At 45.3% G+C, this 18,564-nt stretch overlaps 1 protein-coding gene across 7 annotated transcripts in view; it reads left to right on the top strand.

The window, feature by feature from the left end:
- MKRN1 (makorin ring finger protein 1) overlaps positions 1-18,564 on the top strand; it is a 552,914-nt gene that overhangs the window by 298,766 nt on the left and 235,584 nt on the right. For all 7 annotated transcript variants that reach the window (XM_033959770.1, XM_033959768.1, XM_033959766.1 and 4 more), the window contains one exon: positions 7,600-7,814. In XM_033959770.1, the coding sequence (XP_033815661.1) occupies positions 7,600-7,814 (215 nt within the window). The remainder of the gene's footprint in view (positions 1-7,599; positions 7,815-18,564) is intronic.

Raw genomic sequence — 18,564 nt, 5'->3', positions numbered from 1 at the left:
TCCACCGATGGGAATGATGGGAACAGAAATGCTTCTGCTGCACTCAGGGGGGGGGGAGGGGGGAAGAGAGATGCTGCTGCAGCACCCAATTGTGGAGGGGATAGGGGAAAATAAATGCTGCTGCTGCACCTAAGGGGGGAGGGGGAAGAGAGATGCTGCTTCTGCACCAAATTGTGGAGGGGATAGGGGAACAGAAATACTGCTGCTGCACTCAAGGGGGAAGTGGGCAGAGAGATGCTGCCACTGCACCCATTTGTGGAGGGGATAGGGGAAAAGAAATGCTGCTGCTGCACCCAAGGGGGGGGGGAAGAGAGATGCTCCTGCTGCACCCAATTGTGGAGGGGATAGGGGAAAATAAATGCTGCTGCTACTGCTGCACCCAAGAGGGGAGGGGGAAGAGAGATGCTACTGCTGCACCCAATTGTGGAGGGGATAGGGGAACAGAAATGCTGCTGCTGCACTCAAGGGGGGAGGGGGGTAGAGAGATGCTACTGCTGCACCCAATTGTGGAGGTGATAGGGGAAAAGAAATGCTGCTGCTGCACCCAAGGGGGGGGAAGAGAGATGCTGCTGCTGCACCCAATTGTGGAGGGGATAGGGGAAAATAAATGCTGCTGCTGCACCCAAGGAGGGAGGGGGAAGAGAGATGCTGATTCTGCACTCAATCGTGGAGGGGATAGGAGAACAGAAACACTGCTGCTGCACCCAAGGGGGGAGGGGGGAAGAGAGATGCTGCTGCTGCACCCAATTGGGGAGGGGGCAAGAGAGAAGAGAAGTGCTGCAGCAGCAGCACCCAATTGGGGAGAGAGAGGGGAGAAGGAACACCAGGGAAGGGAGAGGAAAGAGATGCCAAGACTATGGGAGTAAAGGAAAGGAGCTACCAGACCATGGGAGGGGGGGGAGAGATGTCAGGGGAGAGGGGGAGGAGCAGATGCAAGACCAGGTGAAAGGAAGGAAGGAGAAGAGATGCCAGATAATGGAGTGGGAGGGGGAGATTGAAGGAGTGGGAGGGGGAGATTGAAGGAGAGGAGAGAGATGCCAGGGCATGGGGGGAAGGAAGGGAAACTAAAGAAGACAAAATGCCAGACCAGAGGGAAAGAAAGGAGAGGAGGTGCCAGAATCATGTACAAAGGAAAGAAAGGGCACAGGATATACAGTTTATTGAAGGGACATAGAAAGAGGGAAGATGCCATATGAGGACGGACACTGGATGGAAAGGGCAGAGAAGTTGGACAGTGGATGCAAGGGGCAGAGAGAGGGTGGACAGTAGATGGAAGGGGTAGAAAGAGAGGGCAGAGGCTGGGCGGAAGGGGCAAAGAGAGAGGACATGGAAGGGAGCGAGGACAAACGCTGAATAGAAAGAAGAGATGATTAAAGCAGAAATGACAAAAGGTAGAAAAAATTTTTTTTTATCGCTTTACATAGAATCAAGTAGTATTGTAATTGTATTGATTAAAGTTTATAAATAGGAAATGGAAATAAGGCAATTTTTTGGGGACTAAACCCCTTTCCTCAGGTCAGGACAGGATACCATAACAGCAGTAAACTGTACTTCAGGGGTGCCCAAATGGTCGATCGCGATCAACCAGTAGATCGCAAAGGCAATGTGAGTCGATCGCGTTGCCTTTGCAATCTTTTTCTTCCTGCCTCCCCGAGCCAGGCTAAGCACGTATAAGCGCCGGACTCCCAAGACTTCACCTCTGATGTCAATTCTGACGTCGGAGAGGAAGTTCTGGGCCAGCCAATCGCTGCCTGACTGGCCTGGAACTTCCTCTCCGACGTTGGAAGTAAAATCTTGTGAGTCCGGCGCTTTTACGTGCCTGGCCTGGCTCGGGGAAGCAGCAGGGAGAAATCGGCGTGGTGGCTTGGGGGATAGGGGAAGTGGAGAAATTGGCGCGATGGCTTGGGGGGGCAGGGGGAGAGAGAAAGAAAGTCAGGCAGGGGAGAGAAAAAGGAAGAGAGACAGAAAGTAAAGGGGAGGGGCAGAAAAAAAGAAAGGCAGAAAGAAAGAAATATTGGATTTACAGTCAGAAGAAGAAAGTGCAACCAGAGACTCATGAAATCACCAGAGACTCATGACATCAAACAAAAAGGAAAAATGATTTTATTTTCAATTTAGTGATCAAAATGTGTCCGTTTTGAGAATTTATATCTGCTGTCAATATTTTGCACTATGGTCCCCTTTTACTAAACCGCGATAGTGGTTTTTAGCGCAGGGAGCCTATGAGCATCGAGAGAAGCGTGGGGCATTCAGTGTAGCTCCCTGTGATAAAAATCGCTATCACGATTTAGTAAAAGTGGAGAAGGTATATTTGTCTATTTTTGTATATTTGTTACTGAAGTGACATTGCATATTTTAAAGTCATCTGCCTTGACCTCTGGAAAAACCCCCCGAATACAAATGATAATTAACATTTTCTCTGCATACAGTGTGCTTTGTGTTTTTAAAAAAATTTTTGTTGGTAGTAGTGCTGCCCGATTCACGATTTGAATCGATTCACCGATTCGAATCAGGTGAATCGATTTGAATCAATTTAATTTCCCAAAAACTCGGCCTCCCGATTCAATGATTGACCCTTCCCCCGTACCTTCCAAAAGCAGGAGCTGCAGTGCTGCCTCTTGATGGCCATCCGCTGCCGCTCCTGCTTGAGGGGGAAGAGTCAGTCAGAAAGGCCTTCCCCAGCTTCCCCGCTCTTACCTCCTTAAGGCAGCTTGCAGGCTCGTTGGTGTTATAGCGATCCCTGCAGCTTCCCGTTGTCCTCAGCGGCACATTCTCTCTGCTACGTCCTGCCCCTGCTCTGACGTCAGGGACAGGATTGCGGCAGAGAGAATGTGCCGCTGAGGACGACGGGCAGCTGCAGGGATCGCTATAACACCAACGTGTCCGCAAGCTGCCGTGTTAACTTAAAAGTAAGAGTGGGGAAGCTGGGGGAGGATACAGGCTTGCGGGGGGAGCATGCGTTTGCGGCGGGGAGCAGGCCGAAGAGTGCTTTCTTAGCAGGAGGGCCGGCCATTGCGGGGGGGAGCAGGTCTTTGCGGCGGGGAGCAGGAGAAAAGAGTGCCTCACTTCAGGGGGGCAGGCCTTTGCGAGGGGGGAAGGAGAAAAGAGTGCCTCATGGCAGGGGGACAGGCCTTTGCGGGGGGGGGGCAGGAGAAAAGAGTGCCTCACAGCAGGGGGGCATGCCTTTGCGGGGATGGGCAGGCTTGTGCAGAGGGAAGAGGAGGAAGGAGTAAGAGAGGGCAGGAGAGATGCCAGACCTGGGGTGAAGGGAAGAGAGAGACCAAACAAAAAGAGGGGGAGGAAAGCAAAGGAGAGGTGCTGGACTAAAGGAGAGAGGGAGAGGAAATGCAAGATCACAAGGGGAAGGGTACAAGAGGGACAGATACTGCTCCAAAGTAGGTGGGCAGGGTGCAGGATGGCAGGGGAGATAGGAGAAAGCCTGTACCTGGGGAAGAGGAATACAAGAGGTAAGGAAGAAAGAAAGAAGAAGCTGGATATGGGGAGAGATAAGATGCTGGACATTGAGGGAGCATAGGAACGGGGACAGTATTGGAGAGGAGAATAGGGATAGGGACACAGAAGAGAGATGCTGGATGAAAGGGTAGTTGAGAAAAGGAGAGATGGTGGATCTGGGGATGGTGGGTTCCATCACTGCAGCTGCAGGGGGGATGGAGATGAAAAAAAAGAAAGATGCCAGACCTCTGGGGGAGGAAAGGGAAACAGAAGGGGAGCACAGAGATGGAAGATGGATGGTTAGCATGGAGAAAGAAGAAAGAAGGAGAGCCTGATCAGAAGACAAATGAGATCAACATGATTTGAAAAATAACCAGACAAAAAAAGGTAGAAAAATAATTTTATTTTCTGTTTGGTGATTACAATATGTCAGATTTGAAACGTGTATCCTGCCAGAGCTGGTGTTAGACCGTAAACGTGGGCTAGGATTTAAGAAAGAGAGGAAAAGTCTTTTTTGTTTGTTTATTTTGCTTACTCCTCAGCGCCAGTGTGGTTAGGAGAAGGCAAAGGGGGGTGAAGAGGCTATAAAATAAACCCACCAGGATGTTTGAAAAACACACCCAATTGGGTAGGAAAATCGAATTAAATCGAAAAACCAATTCAGTAGGCTGGATCGAATCGAATCAAATTTTTTTTCCTGAATCAGGCAGCACTAGTTGGTAGATCATTTTGACTTGGTCATTTTAAAAAGTAGCTCGCAAGCCAAAAAAGTGTGGGCACCCCTGCTGTACTATCTTGAAGAAAGATTTGGCCTCTGAAAACTAATTGAAAAATGGATTAGTCCAAAAAAATGATATTTTCTTATTTCTCATTATTTGTTTTATTTTTGTTTTTTAATTTGTAAAGTGGTGATTGTTATGTAGCTACTGTCTTTATATTTTGCACAGTATTAGGGGACATTTTACAGTTTCTGTGGTGTTGCATTATATGCATAGTTCTATTTTTAGTTTGTGATTATTCCATATTGGGCGAGAGTGGGAGAGAGGGCTTTGCTGAAGCTCTTCCTCCAATGTCAGCACTGACATCGGGGAAGACCTCCGGTCGGCTAAGTGTGCTGCTGCAGGGCAGGTAGGAAAAGAAGACGAGCCTCGTGGCTCAAGTTGCATCGAACCCCTCGGGATCCCCAAGACCACGAGGGGCGTCCCCACAGGATCCCCGCGACCCAAGGGGGCATCCCCATGGGATCCCCGTGACCCGAAGGGGGAACCCGCAGGATCCCCGTCGTCCCCATTCCCGTGCAGCTCTCTAGAAGGAACCTAGTGATCAAAACATTATTAGAGGTGCTGTAGAGCCATTTCTTGTATGACTGGATGAGCTATATTGAGCATTGGAAAATAATAATAATTAACTAATAAAAATAGTACATATTTAGGGCTCCTTTTACTAAGCTGTGATTGCGGTTTTAGCGTGCGCTTAGCACGTGCAGAATTGCCACGCACGCTAGACGCTAATTCCAGCATTGAGTTGTCATTATTTTTCCTGCGTAGCGCGGGGGTTTGCACGCGCTAAAAACGCTAGCGCACCTTAGTAAAAGAGGGGGTTAATTTTCCCCACCACCAAATTTCCTCATCCCGCCCCATCCGGCTACTTTTTCATGCCACCTGGCTGGAAAAAATTTCTGGGGAGGACACTGCTGTGTAGTTTCATAGTTCATAGTTTATTTAAATTTGATTACTCACCTATCCTGAATTCTAGGTGTAGTGGATGAATAGGAAAATAAGGGCTAGATTCTCAAAAATCTGTGTAAAAAAATGACGGGCTACTGTCGCAGCTGTTATAGTACCGATTTAAAAAAAGCGAGTCATCCTCCAAAAAATGCTCATGCAAATGAGGTTAGTGGAGAGTAATGAAAATTTGCTAAGTTTGCATGTTCCCATAGCAATGGTGACAGCGATGGGCACATGCGCAGAATAAACACAATAAAAAACCCCAAAACATCGAGCTGCCAGGACAAGTAATCCTCCACCAGACAATGGGAGAGATGCCCACTACTCCCACCGCCAACTAGCACACATCCCTCAACACCCCTCTGTGGCGGGAGAGATGCTCACGCGCTCCCCCCCAGTGGAAGAGATGTCCAGTCTCTCCTTCTGCCAATAAAAAATCCCCAACACCCCTCGATGATGGGAGAGATGCCCACACATTCCCGCCGCCACGCAATACCATGTCATCGTCCCCCCCACACACACAGCGGGAGAGATGCCCAGTCTCTCCTGCTGTCAAGAAATACATCACCAACATCCAAAGGAGGGGCCTTAATCTAGGCCAATCAGAGTCTCAGGCCCCTCCCCAGTACATCCCAGGATGCATCGGGGAGGAGAAGGCTCGCCATTTTGAAGAGGCGAGCCAGCTGGCCAGAGGGAGTAGGTAATCCTCCGACCAGCCATGTGAAAATAAGGCATGGGGAGGGAAATTATCAGAGACAATGGTGAGGGGGTTGCTTGGTGGCAGCAGAGCATGGGCAATTCTCTCACTGTTGAGGGGAGTTTGGGGGTGTCGGTTGAGCGGGATGGATTGGGCATATCTCCCGCTGCCGTTGGTGGTTTGTGTCGGTTGGCGGTGGGAGAGACAGCATATATCCTACTGCCAAAGGGAGTTATAATGCACAGTGAAACACATGCTGCAAGATGCACTTTTAACAGTGCTGTCATTGTACCGGCACCCCCAGACCAGTTGCTGATTTTTGTTTGCAAAAGCTGGAGAATGGTCAGCGATTTTTAAGAATCCACCAGAGTTCTCATTTCAATGTTGAAGATCCCATTTGCAAGGCAGTGTCAGAGATTGCTAGAAAGCTCGCTAAAGACCGAGATAAGCCATTTTGATAATCCGTCGCTAAAATGCATGAAGGCTAAACCGTCGAAAAACAGTTTAATGACAACGTTAAACTTTTGAGAATCTGGGCAAAGTCATTTAACAGTGTTTCATTTAAATCCAAAATCAGCTTCTGCAGTTTATCACTAAGTTCAGTTGTTAAGATGTGTTAAGTTTTTACATATTGATACTAGTATTTTATAGATGCTGTTTCTTCTAGTTGGAACAACCCATTTAAGGCTAGTCTCAAGCTTTTAGAGACAAAATTTGTCCCCGTTCTAGCAGGCTTTGTCCTCACCTCTGTCCCCGTGGTTACTTACAGGTCCTCGTCCTTGTGTCATTCTCTAATACCCCCTTGCCAGTCAAGTATTCAGGGTATCTACAATTAATATGCATGAAATTGAGTTGCATACACTGCCTCCATTCTATACAAATCTCTTTCATGCCTATTCGTTATGGATATCCTGACAACCTGACTGACAAGTGGGTACTCCAGGACAGTCTTGGAATATTGTCTTAGATCATTCTCTTTATAAGTTGCTGTGCTTGGAACTGTCTGCCAAGCAGTTTAAGATTGGAATCTTATTTTACTTTCTGCAAAAAAACGGAAAACTTTTTTTATGATACATTTTTAGATGATTTTTAGATTAGGTTTGCAATTAATATATTTTTAAATTTAATAATATTATCCAGTTAATTAACTGGCTTCCTTTGTAAAGTTATATCAGCTTTGATACAAAGAGGGAGTTAGCTGAACATAAAATTCCAGAATAAAATATTTATTTGAATTCCTGCTGGGTACTTGAGCTCAGATTAACCATTATCGGAGACAAGGTGCCAAACTTGTAAGAATATTCAAACCAAACTGGGTCAGACCAGTGGTCCATCCAGACCAGTATCCTGTTTCCAGCTGTGGTTGATCCAGGTCACAATTACCTGACAGACAACAATCCATACTACAAATCCCAGGGCAAGCAATGGCTTCCCCCATGTCTGTCTCAATAATAGACTATGGACTGTTCGTCCAGAAACTCTATGTACCTTTAATATGACCCAGCATGGCACTTCTTTTTTTCTGTTATTTTTTTTATTTTTATTTTATATAAGATTATAAAATCAAAAGCTAATTATTTTTCTTTTTCTCATTCTTTGTCCTACTTCCCATGTTTGTTTCTGTTTTTCCCTGGCCATTCATTTGGTCTTTCCCTTTCACCTCACTTCTCTGCTGTCTCTCTACCCTGTACCTATTAAACATTCCTCACCCAATTTCTGCAGTCTTGTATTGATGCACATGAGAAGGACATGGAACTATCATTTGCAGTACAGCGAAGTAAAGACATGGCATGTGGGATCTGCATGGAAGTGGTGTATGAGAAGGCCAACCCTAGTGAACGCCGTTTCGGGATCCTTTCCAATTGTAGCCACACATACTGCCTCAAGTGTATCCGCAAATGGAGGAGTGCTAAGCAGTTTGAGAGCAAGATCATAAAGTAAAGTTGTTCTTTCTTATTTGGAAGATGTTTAATAAGTTATGACAGTATGTTCATACATGTAGCTCATGAACGTAACTGCATGTAAAAAAAAAGAATCTTATGATGATCTGAGTCAGGTATTTTGGAAAGTGTGTTCATTTGTTATATTTCAGACATTAACACATTTTCCTAGTATAGTTTGTTAATTTGTGGTGCAGAACTTAAATATAACCCTGCTGTTTGCTTTCAATAAGCAGATTTGAATCAGGGTACCCGAGCAGATGATATCATACAAGAGTGCCTAAACAGAAATGCTCTCCCTGAACTCAGAACCTGGTGTAATGTATGCATGTAGCCTTTTCTGTGCAAAGTGGTCTCCTCAGCTCCTTAGTTTTGTGGGGGGGGAGGGGGGTTCCCCTTCCAGCTGAACAGACACAAAATAAAGATCTCCTGTATAGTTTTCTGTTTAATATTGTTTTCATTTTGTTTTCTTATACAGGTACTAGTGTTCTTCTAAAATGTGCAGCCCGATGTCTGCACGCCTTTTTTCCACAATGCCATGCAGCAGTTCTGGACTGCCGCACACCCAAGAGCAACATTGCCCCACCTCCCTCCTGCCACCATCCTTGCCACTGTTGTAGGTTCTCCAAACAAGCAGCAGCAGTGGCAAAATAGCCTGCCTCATTCTCCCACAGCGCTGCACCAGCAACCGCTGTATGTTAAGCGACCGGCTCTGCCCTGGAATCTGAAGAAGACATCGGAGGGGCATGATCAATGGCTGTGCATACGGAGGCTGCAAGTACAGCCCCGTGGGAGAGTGTGGCAGGCTGTTTTCATTGCCACTCCTGCTCATTTGGAGGAGAAGTAGCAGCAGTGGCAGTAGTGAAGAACTGCTCTTGATGTATGACAGAAGAAGCAGTGGCAGCAGGAGCCAGGGTATCAGGTGGGGAAAAGAGACATGAAGGAGATGTGATGAAAGGGAGAGAAGGAGAGAGAAAGGAAAATGCTGGAAGCAAAGAGTGGGATGATGCTGTATTGAAGGAGGGGAAAGACATAAGGAGATACTGACAAAAAGGGAGAGAGGGACAGACATTTTATAGAAGGGGAACAAGGCAGATAGTGGATGAAAGAGATTAGAGAAAGGGAAGATGATGTGAAGAAGAGCCAGGAGATGCTGGAAGAAGGAAAGTGAAAGGAGACATTTAATGGAAAGGAGAGGGGCAGTTGGTGTATGGAAGTAGGGAGGGGAGAGAGACAGAGTGGCCCATGCTGGATGGAAGGGGACACAGACAGGAGGAAGATACTGATGGGAGTGGGGACAGATGCTGTATAGAAGTAGGGAAGACAGATTCTGGACAGAACAGGGAAGAGAGAAGGCAGAGGTTGGGAGGAGACTTTCAGAGGAGGGAGATGATGTAAGGGGGAAGTGAAAATAGAGATGTTAGATGGAAAGGTGAGGGAAAGAGGGGGCATGCATTGTATGGAAGGGGAAAGTTATAGAGGAAGGAAATATTGATGAGAGAGTGGATGGGGAGAATAATCTGTATAGGCATAGGCCTGGATAGAAGGGCAAAGGCTGGATAGAAAAGGGGAAAGAAAGGAGCAAATGTTTGGGGGGAGAAACAGAAAGGGAGATGATGAAAGAGGAAAGAGATATAGCGGGCAAACATTGTATAGAAGGGGGAAGAAAGAGGGCAGATTGGTGGAAGCCTGGGAATAAGGGGATGTAAAATAGGAGAGCCAGGGTGAGGGAAAGATGGAAAGCTGCAGGTAGACCCAGTAAAAAGGAGGTAACTTGAAGACTAGATAGTAATAATGAATTAAACCTGGACATAGAGGCAGCAAAATAAATTAAAGAAAGCTGAAAGGAAAAGGAGGAGAGAAAAAAAACTGTCAAATAGACAGGAAATCTTGGCAAGAGACTTGAAATGGAGGAAGGCAGAAACAAGATAAGTAAATGGCCAGAAAACAAAGGTAGAAAAAAGGAATCTTATTTTTTAATTTAGGATAAAGTAGTGTGGTACCCATATTTATAAATGTTAATAAATATAAATGGAATTAAGATATCCTTTCATTGGAGTAATTTTAATACATTTTAATATTGTTGGAGACCAGAACCTCCTTTCTCAGCTCAGGACAGCATACTATAACAGCAGCTTACTGTCTTTACCTGAGGAAGTAGGTTTTGACCTCTGAGAGCTAATTGAAAAATGTTTTAAGTTAGACCAATAAAATATCTTATTTTCCATTTGTTTTATTTATATTTGTATCTTTTTATTTGTAATGAAGTGATTGGAATATATCAGTTTTTGAGGTTTTCATCTGCTGTCTTTATATTTTGCGCAGTACATGGAGGGTCATGGTTCATTTCAGAGTCTGGCTTCTTTGTGATTCAGTTTAATTTTTGTCTACATATTTACATTTTTATTTTATGGTTAATCTATACTGCTGACTATCTTTGTTGGGGGAGAGGGGTTTAGGAGTGTGGGGGGATCGGGTGGCCATGATCATCGGGGGGAGGGGGGTGGGTTCCAGGAGTGTGGGGTTCTGGGTTTTCGAGGCAGGAGGGAATGGGCATCCCTCCTGCCTCCCTTTTATTTGGGAGGCCTTTCTGAGGCAGGAGGGGATGGGCATCCCTTCTACCTCTCTTTTTTCGGAAGCTGTTTCTGAGGCAGGAGGGGGTGGGCATTCTTCCTGCCACTCTTTTTTTCGGGGGCTATCGTGGCTGGCTATGGTAGACCTGTCTGTAATTTTGGATTGTTGTAGTGGTTGATTGATTTAGTGCATGCCTAAGCGATGTTAGGGCATTGATCAGGGTGCTTGTTTTAATATTAATGACCTCATTTTAATAGTAATAAGGTCATTTGCATGGCAGAGTCGGAGGCTACAACGAACGCATGGGAAAGCCTGTGGTAAGCCATTGTGGACTTTGGTCAGTTAATAGCATCCACTGCTAAACCAGTTCAGCTTGTTTAGCGATGATCATTAGACGCATGATGAGTTTACTGCATCCGTACCATGGTTTCTTAACATTGTGTAGGATCAATTAGGCTTGTTTAATTTTCCCTTATGTGTATTGATGTTTTCTAGTGCAATAGGTGTGTCATTCTGGACAAGTGGGTTCTATCCCAGTGATTGTGAGTCTTGCAGAAGGAATCCACTCTGGATTTTGAATCCCTTCTACTTCACAGTAGAGAGTTGCGCAGGGACAGAAATCCCACCCGTCCCCGCAAAAGTCCCACCCGTACCCGTGAGGAATCCCTCCGTCCCCGCAAGGAATCCCCTCTGTCCCCACCCGTCCCTATAAACTACAGAAATAGTTATTTCATTTAATTATGCTACTGAATTAAAGACTCTGGTTGAAACCCATTTACAAATAAGCAAAAAGACTTTATTAATTTGGAAATATTAATTAGGAAGAATACATACTTTGTAAACGGGTTTCTACCAGAGCCTCTAATGTTTATAAATTTTTATCAACACAACTAATATACTAGTTTACCCTAAAGCAAAAAAAAAAAAAGAAATAGAATTCTTTTCCTACCTTTGTTGCCTGGTTTCTGCTTTCCTCATGTTCTCATTCAATTCCTTCCATCCACTATCTCTCTTCTCTCTGCGTCTTCCATTTGCTCTGTTACTGTGCCTCTCCCTTTCTCCCCCCTTCCAAATTGGTCTGGCACCCATCTTCTTCCCTGCCAGCGTCTTCTCCCCACTCTCTCTTCCCCATTTCCTTTCAGCGTTCTTCTCCCCCCCATCTTCCCCATGTCCTGTCAGCGTCCTTCTCCCCCCTCTGTCTTCCCCATGTGCTTTCAGTGTCCTTCTCCCCCCTCTGTCTTCCTCATGTGCTTTCAGTGTCCTTCCCTCCCCCCGTCTTCCCCATATCCTTTCAGCGTCCTTCTACCCCTCCGTCTTCCCCATGTCCTTTCAGCATCCTTCTCCACCCCTTTGTCTTCCCCAGTGCTTTCAGCGTCCTTCTCCCCCCCTCAGTTTTACCTTAAGCGTCTTTTCCTCTCCACTCCACCTTTCCTCCCTTTCTCCCTCCCTGCCCCTTACCTTTGTGGCGCTTCCCCGCCCGACTGACAACAGAACAGGCCCGGTCCGACAAACCTCCCTGCTCTGTAGCCGCGAATCTAAATTACCTTCTTACAGCAGCTGGAGTATTGAAGCTACTGTAAGAAAGTAATTTAGATTCGCAGCTACAGGGCAGGGAGGTTTGTCGGACCGGGCCTGTTGTCGGTCGGTCGGAGGAAGCGCCACAAAGGTAAGGGGACCTGGCCGGCTGTGCACCCTCCCCCTATGGCTGCACCCGGGGCAGACCGTCCTCCCCACCCCCTCTTGGTACGCCACTGCCGATCGCAGCACACAGACGATTGGAACAGAAGTCTTCCCGATGTCAGCGCTGACTTCGGAGGGAGGGAGGGCTTTGCTTAAGCCCTCCCTCCGACATCAGCGCTGACATCATGGCTGGCCAGGTTCTGGTGGGCCTTTCCGAGGAAGTCTCGGAGGATGAAATGTCTTTTGATATACTTTTACAGTCACAGAGCTAGCTCAGGTGCATGTATGCCAGATAGCCACCAAGATCAGCCAACTGTTTAAACCTTCAGCTCTGTTAGATGTTACTGATTATTTGCAGGAGTTACTTTTGGAATAAGAACTCAGTCTTATGCATTTTCCTGGCATCCTAGTGTAATGTTATTGGTCCCTGAGCATTTGGATACTCCTGGAGGGTCCCTCACAGTAGCTCTGACAATGGTTAGGCTGTATCTGATGGCACAGAGGTGTCCGTAGTTCTCTCAGCCCAAGGTAGATTCTTGGTAGGTTACCAAGCGCAAATCCCTGTCAAGTATTCAAGATTATCTAGTAGGGCAAAATGGTTGTGATTCTTTATGTGTATTTCAAAGCGCTGTCCTTGTGGATCAAAGCAGCTGCAGCAGCTTCCTTTGTGTCATGCACCTGTTGCACCAGGTTGCGGAGTCTTGAGCTTGCGGAGGGCCATCTTTGTTCCAGTTTCTAGTGGATGGTGTGGATTATGTAGCCGATGCTCTACAATTTATTCTTGAGCAATGTTTTGGCTTCTCTGATCTCAGCCCACAGAACTCTCTGAATCAGGCAGTGGGCTTGAGTTTCTGCCTCCAAGTCTACCCTCAGCAGACTTCCTTTCAAGGGTTTTATGCGGTATATAAATTATTAAATAAATAAAATAAATAAATCTTGTTCTGATCAGGACTGGACAATTGCATGAACAGTTTGACAGACTCCTTTGCCTGGCAGCAGACTGCAAGCCCCTAGTTGCCTTGAGCAGTCTAATTTTAGTGGCTTCAGGCACTTTCAACAGTCCTTAGCAGGAGCCACCTTTCAGAGATTCTTCTAGGGATCTAGATGGAGATTCTCAGGTCCCAGGCAGCGCCAAGCCTACAGTTTTCATCCCACTTTGACCTTCGCAACAGTGCAATGGAGCATTCCTCCTGAAGATGAGAATGGCTCTCGCCCTCTGTGGAAGCCTGGGCACAGATCTTGGTAGATCAGAGTGGTTACAAGTTCTGAGTCGCTCAGCCCTTGATGGACTGTTTGATGGACTTCGTGGGGAGGAGGGGAGGGTGTCCAGAGAAAGCAGCAGGGTTGCAGCTACATCTCAGAGGCTGTTGAGTTTTCAGGTCTTAGACTTTGTGCTGCCTGAAGATTCAGGCACATTCTTTCTATATTTCATTGGACCCTACAATTACTCAATATTTCATTGGACCCTACAATTGGAACCTATGTCTCATGGAGGCAGTATGTTCAGTTATAGCAGCCATCTTCCTATAATCCGTGTATATATATAAAGAGGAAAACCTCACTTTTGCAAAAAGTCAAACCAAAACAATTCCAAACAATATAATAGTGCTGGATGTGTCATCAATATTATTCTTTGCTCATTCTCAATCAGATTCAACACATGGGAGTTCAGATTTCCACCCTTATCACACAGATGCAGGTGGTGAAGTTCTTCATAAATCCCAGTACTTCATCTGTTCTTTTCTACTTCTTATTATGTATTATTTTATTGTTATTTCATTTTCTTTTTACTACTGTTTCATTAATAAATATATAAATAGTATAACTTAGCTTTTGTTAGAGGTCCCTTCGCGTTTCACCTAGCTTTTCAAGGTCGGGGGAACTATAAAACAAAAAACAAAAGATCGATTAACAACATAATCCTAAATTTACCATAATAAAATCAATCCTTTATTTGTATTTTACCTAAACATTGCAACTTAACTTCTCCTGTTATAACCAGCCGCCTGCGGTTCAAAAAATGTCCGCGGTGTTCTCAGCCAGCATTAGGGAAGGTGTACTTTAGTGCTGGCTGAGAACGCCGCGGCCATTTTTTGAACCGGACGGCATCCATCCAAGGATAATCAAGGAACTGAACTGAACTGAACTGCTCAAACTAATAGCCAATCTATTGATCAAATCAGGAAGGATTCCGTAAGACTGGAAAATGGTGAATGTTACGCCGATCTTCAAGAAACATTCAAGGGGAGATCTGGGAAACTACAGACCAGTGAGTTTGACCTCGGTACCGGAAAAGATGGTAGAGGCGCTGATAAAGGACCGCATCATTGATCACCTTGACGGACACAATCTGATAAGGACCAGCCAGCACGGCTTCAGCAAAGGAAGTTCTTGCTTGACGAACTTACTGCACTTCTTCGAGGGAGTAAATAGGCATTTGACAAGGTCCCGCATGAATGACTACTTTGAAAAATTGCGAGCCATTGAATCAAGGGTGAAATACTCACGTGGATTAAAAACTGGTTGGCGGATAAGAAACAGAGAGTGGGGGTAAATGGACAATACTCGAACTGGAAAAACGTCACCAGTGGAGTGCCGCAGGGTTTGGTGCTTGGGCCTGTGCTCTTCAACATATTTATAATTGGCCTGGAAATTGGTATGATGAGCAAGGTGATTAAATTTGCAGACAATACGAAATTATTCAGAGTAGTGAAGACATAGAAGGATTGCGAAGACCTGCAATGGGACATAAACACGCTCGAGAAATGGACTGTGACATGGCAAATGAGGTTTAACGTGGATAAGTGTAAGGTGATGCATGTCGGGAACAAAAATCTTATACACGAATACAGGATATCTGGTGCGGTACTCGGAGATACCCCCCAGGAAAGGGACTTTGGAATACTGGTCGACAAGTCAATGAAGCTGTCCGTGCAATGTGCAGCAGCTGCGAAAAGGGCGAACAGAATGCTAGGAATGATTAAGAAGGGGATCACGAACAAATTGGAGAAGGTTATCATGCCGCTGTACTAGGCCATGGTACGCCTCCACTTGGAATACTGCGTCCAGCACTGGTCGCCGTACTTGAAGAAGGACACAGTACTACTTGAAAGGGTCCAGAGAAGTGCAACTAAAATGGTTAAGGGGCTGGAGAAGTTGCCGTACAGTGAGAGATTAGAGAAACTGGGCCTCTTCTCCCTTGAAAAAAGGAGGCTGAGAGGGGACATGATCGAAACATTCAAGATAATGAAGGGAATAGACTTAGTAGATAAAGACAGGTTGTTTACCCTCTCCAAGGGTTGTTCAATTATTTATCTACCTCAGTAGGAAAGAAAAATTTTCAATTTTTGTTTTATTTTTCAATATAGCCCTCTGATAGCTCCATACACTTCATTCACTTTTCCTGCAATGACTTCAACTTCTTTAAAAATAATTCTTCTTTTTGACATTCCAACCAGTACGTCACAACTTCTTGACGTCTTCATCACTTGAAAACTGCTGTCCAGGGATAGATTTCCTTAAAGCTCGGAACAGAAAATAATCCAATGGAGCCAGGTCAGGACTGTAGGGTGGATGGTTCAGCTGATGAAACCCACATTTTTAGATGGCAGCCTGTGATTATCATGATCTGTGCACTGTCCACCTGGGCAAAACGAAACTACCGATGAAGAAATGGAAGCTGAGATGAAACGGGAATGCAAAAACGGTAGCACGATCATTATGGGAGACTTCAACTATCCCGGAATAGACTGGAGTCTTGGAAACTCAAAATGCGCTAGGGAGACCGGATTCCTGGAAGCTCTACAGGACTGCTTCATGGATCAGCTTGTCAGAGAACCGACGAGAGGAAATGCCACTCTGGATCTAATCCTTAATGGGCTAAGAGGACCTGCAAAGGATGTAATGTAATGTAATGTAATTTATTTCTTATATACCGCTAAACTCCATTAGGATTCTAAGCGGTTTACAGAAAAAATAGACAATAGGGTACATTAAAATTATAAGAAAATAGGTACTTAGATATTCCCTTACTGTCCCGAAGGCTCACAATCTAACTAAAGTACCTAGAAAAATGACAATTAGTAGAGTAATGAAAAAATAAAAAAATAAACATTCTAATAAGACTACAATGGTCTAAAGGATGTGGAAGTAGTAGGATCTTTGGGAAACAGCGATCATAACATGATCAAGTTCAAAGTTGAAGTAGGAATACTAAAGGGAAACAGAACAACAGCGACAACTTTTAACTTCAAGAAAGGAAACTATGAAACAATGAGGGTAATGGTAAGCAAAAAACTCAGGAACAACACAAAGAAATGGCAGACTGTAGAGAAAGCCTGGTCTTTATTCAAGGACACGGTAAGCGAGGCACAAAATCGGTATATCCCCAGATTCAGAAAAGGGTGCAAAAAGAGCCGAACAAAAGACCCGGCATGGATAACTAAAGAAGTGAAGAAAGCGATAGGGGATAAGAAGAATTCCTTCAAGAAATGGAAAAAGGGCAAAACTGAGGAGAATTGGAATGAACACAGGAAGTATCAAAAAGAATGTCACCTCGTGGTTAGAAAAGCAAAAAGAGAATATGAAGAGAGGCTAGTCAGGGAAGCACAAAATTTCAAACCGTTCTTCAGATATATTAAAGGGAAGTAGCCGGCTAGGGAGGAGGAGGGACCGTTGGATGATGGAGATAGGAAGGGAGTGGTGAAGGAGAAAAAAGAAGTGGCGGAAAGACTAAACATGTTCTTTTCGTCAGTATTTACAGAAGAAGACACATCCAACATACCGGAACCTGAACATATCTTCAAAGGACACCAAGCAGAGAAATTAACATCCATGGAAGTAAGCCTAGAGGACATACACAGGCAGATAGAAAAATTAAAATCTGACAAATCGCCGGGCCCGGACGAAATCCACCCTAGAATATTGAAAGAACTAAAGGAGGAAATAGCGGAACTACTACAGCAGGTTTGTAATCTATCCCTGAAAACAGGTGTGATCCCGGAGGATTGGAAGATAGCCAATGTTACGCCCATCTTTAAAAAGGGATCGAGAGGTGACCCGGGGAACTAAAGACTGGTAAGTCTGACCTCGGTTCCGGGGAAAATGGCAGAAGTGCTGGTAAAAGATAGCATCGAGGAACATCTAGAGAGGCATAAACTTATGTAACCAAGCCAACATGGCTTCTGCAAGGGAAGATCGTGCCTGACGAACTTATTGCACTTCTTCGAAGGAATTAACAAACGGATGGACAAAGGGGACCCCATAGACATTGTATACTTAGACTTCCAAAAAGCCTTTGACAAGGTACTCCATGAACGCCTACTTCGGAAATTAAAGAACCATGGGGTGGAAGGAGACGTACACAGATGGATCATGAATTGGTTGGCGGGCAGAAAGCAGAGGGTAGGCGTGAAGGGCCACTACTCGGACTGGAGGAAGGACACGAGTGGTGTTCCGCAGGGGTCGGTGCTTGGACTGCTGCTACTCAATGTATTTATAAATGATCTAGAAACGGGGACGAAGAGAGAAGTAATAAAATTTGCAGATGACACCAAGCTATTCAATGGGGCTAGGACTAAAGAGGACTGCGAAGATTTACAAAGGGATCTAAACAAACTAGGGGAGTGGGCGACGAGATAGCAGATGAAGTTCAATGTAGAGAAATGCAAAGTGTTACACGTAGGAAACAGAAACCTGAGGTACAGCTACACAATGGGAGGGCTGTTATTGAGTGAGAGTTCCCAAGAAAGGGACTTGGGGGTAATAGTGGACATGACAATGAAGCCATGGGCACAATGTGCAGTGGCTGCTAAGAAAGCAAATAGAATGCTAGGAATAATCAAGAAGGGTATTACAAGCAGAAAGAAAGAAGTTATTCTGCCATTGTATCGGGCGATGGTGCGCCCGCATCTGGAGTACTGCGTCCATTATTGGTCGCTGTACCTAAAGAAGGATATGGTAATACTCGAGAGGGTTCAGAAGAGAGTGACGCGTTTGATAAAAGGTATGGAAAACCTTTCATACGCTGAAAGATTAGAGAGACTGGGGCTTTTTTCGCTGGAGAAGCGGAGACTTAGAGGGGATACGATACGATAGAGACTCACGAAGGGCATAGAGATAGAGAGGGACAGATTCTTCAAACTTTTGACAACTACAAGAATGAGAGGGTTTTCCGAAAAATTAAAAGGAGACAGATTCAGAACTAATGCTAGGAAGTTTTTATTCACCCAACAGGTGGTGGGCACCTGGAATGCACTTCCAGAGGGAGTGATAGGACAGGGTAGACAGGGTACGGTATTGGAGTTCAAGAAGGGATTGGACAATTTTCTGAATGAAAAGGGGATAGAAGGATAGATAGAGGGCTAGTATACAGGTCCTGGACCTGATGGGCCACCGCGTGAGCGGACGGTATTGGATTTCAAGAAGGGATTGGACAATTTTCTGAAGGGTATAGATAGAGGGCTACTATACAGGTCCTGGACCTGATGGGCCA

The sequence above is a fragment of the Geotrypetes seraphini genome, chromosome 9 (assembly GCF_902459505.1).
Source record: "Geotrypetes seraphini chromosome 9, aGeoSer1.1, whole genome shotgun sequence".
Lineage (NCBI taxonomy): Eukaryota > Metazoa > Chordata > Amphibia > Gymnophiona > Dermophiidae > Geotrypetes > Geotrypetes seraphini.
Note: the sequence above shows the minus strand (reverse complement) of the source record. Positions and strands in the feature narration are given on the sequence as shown.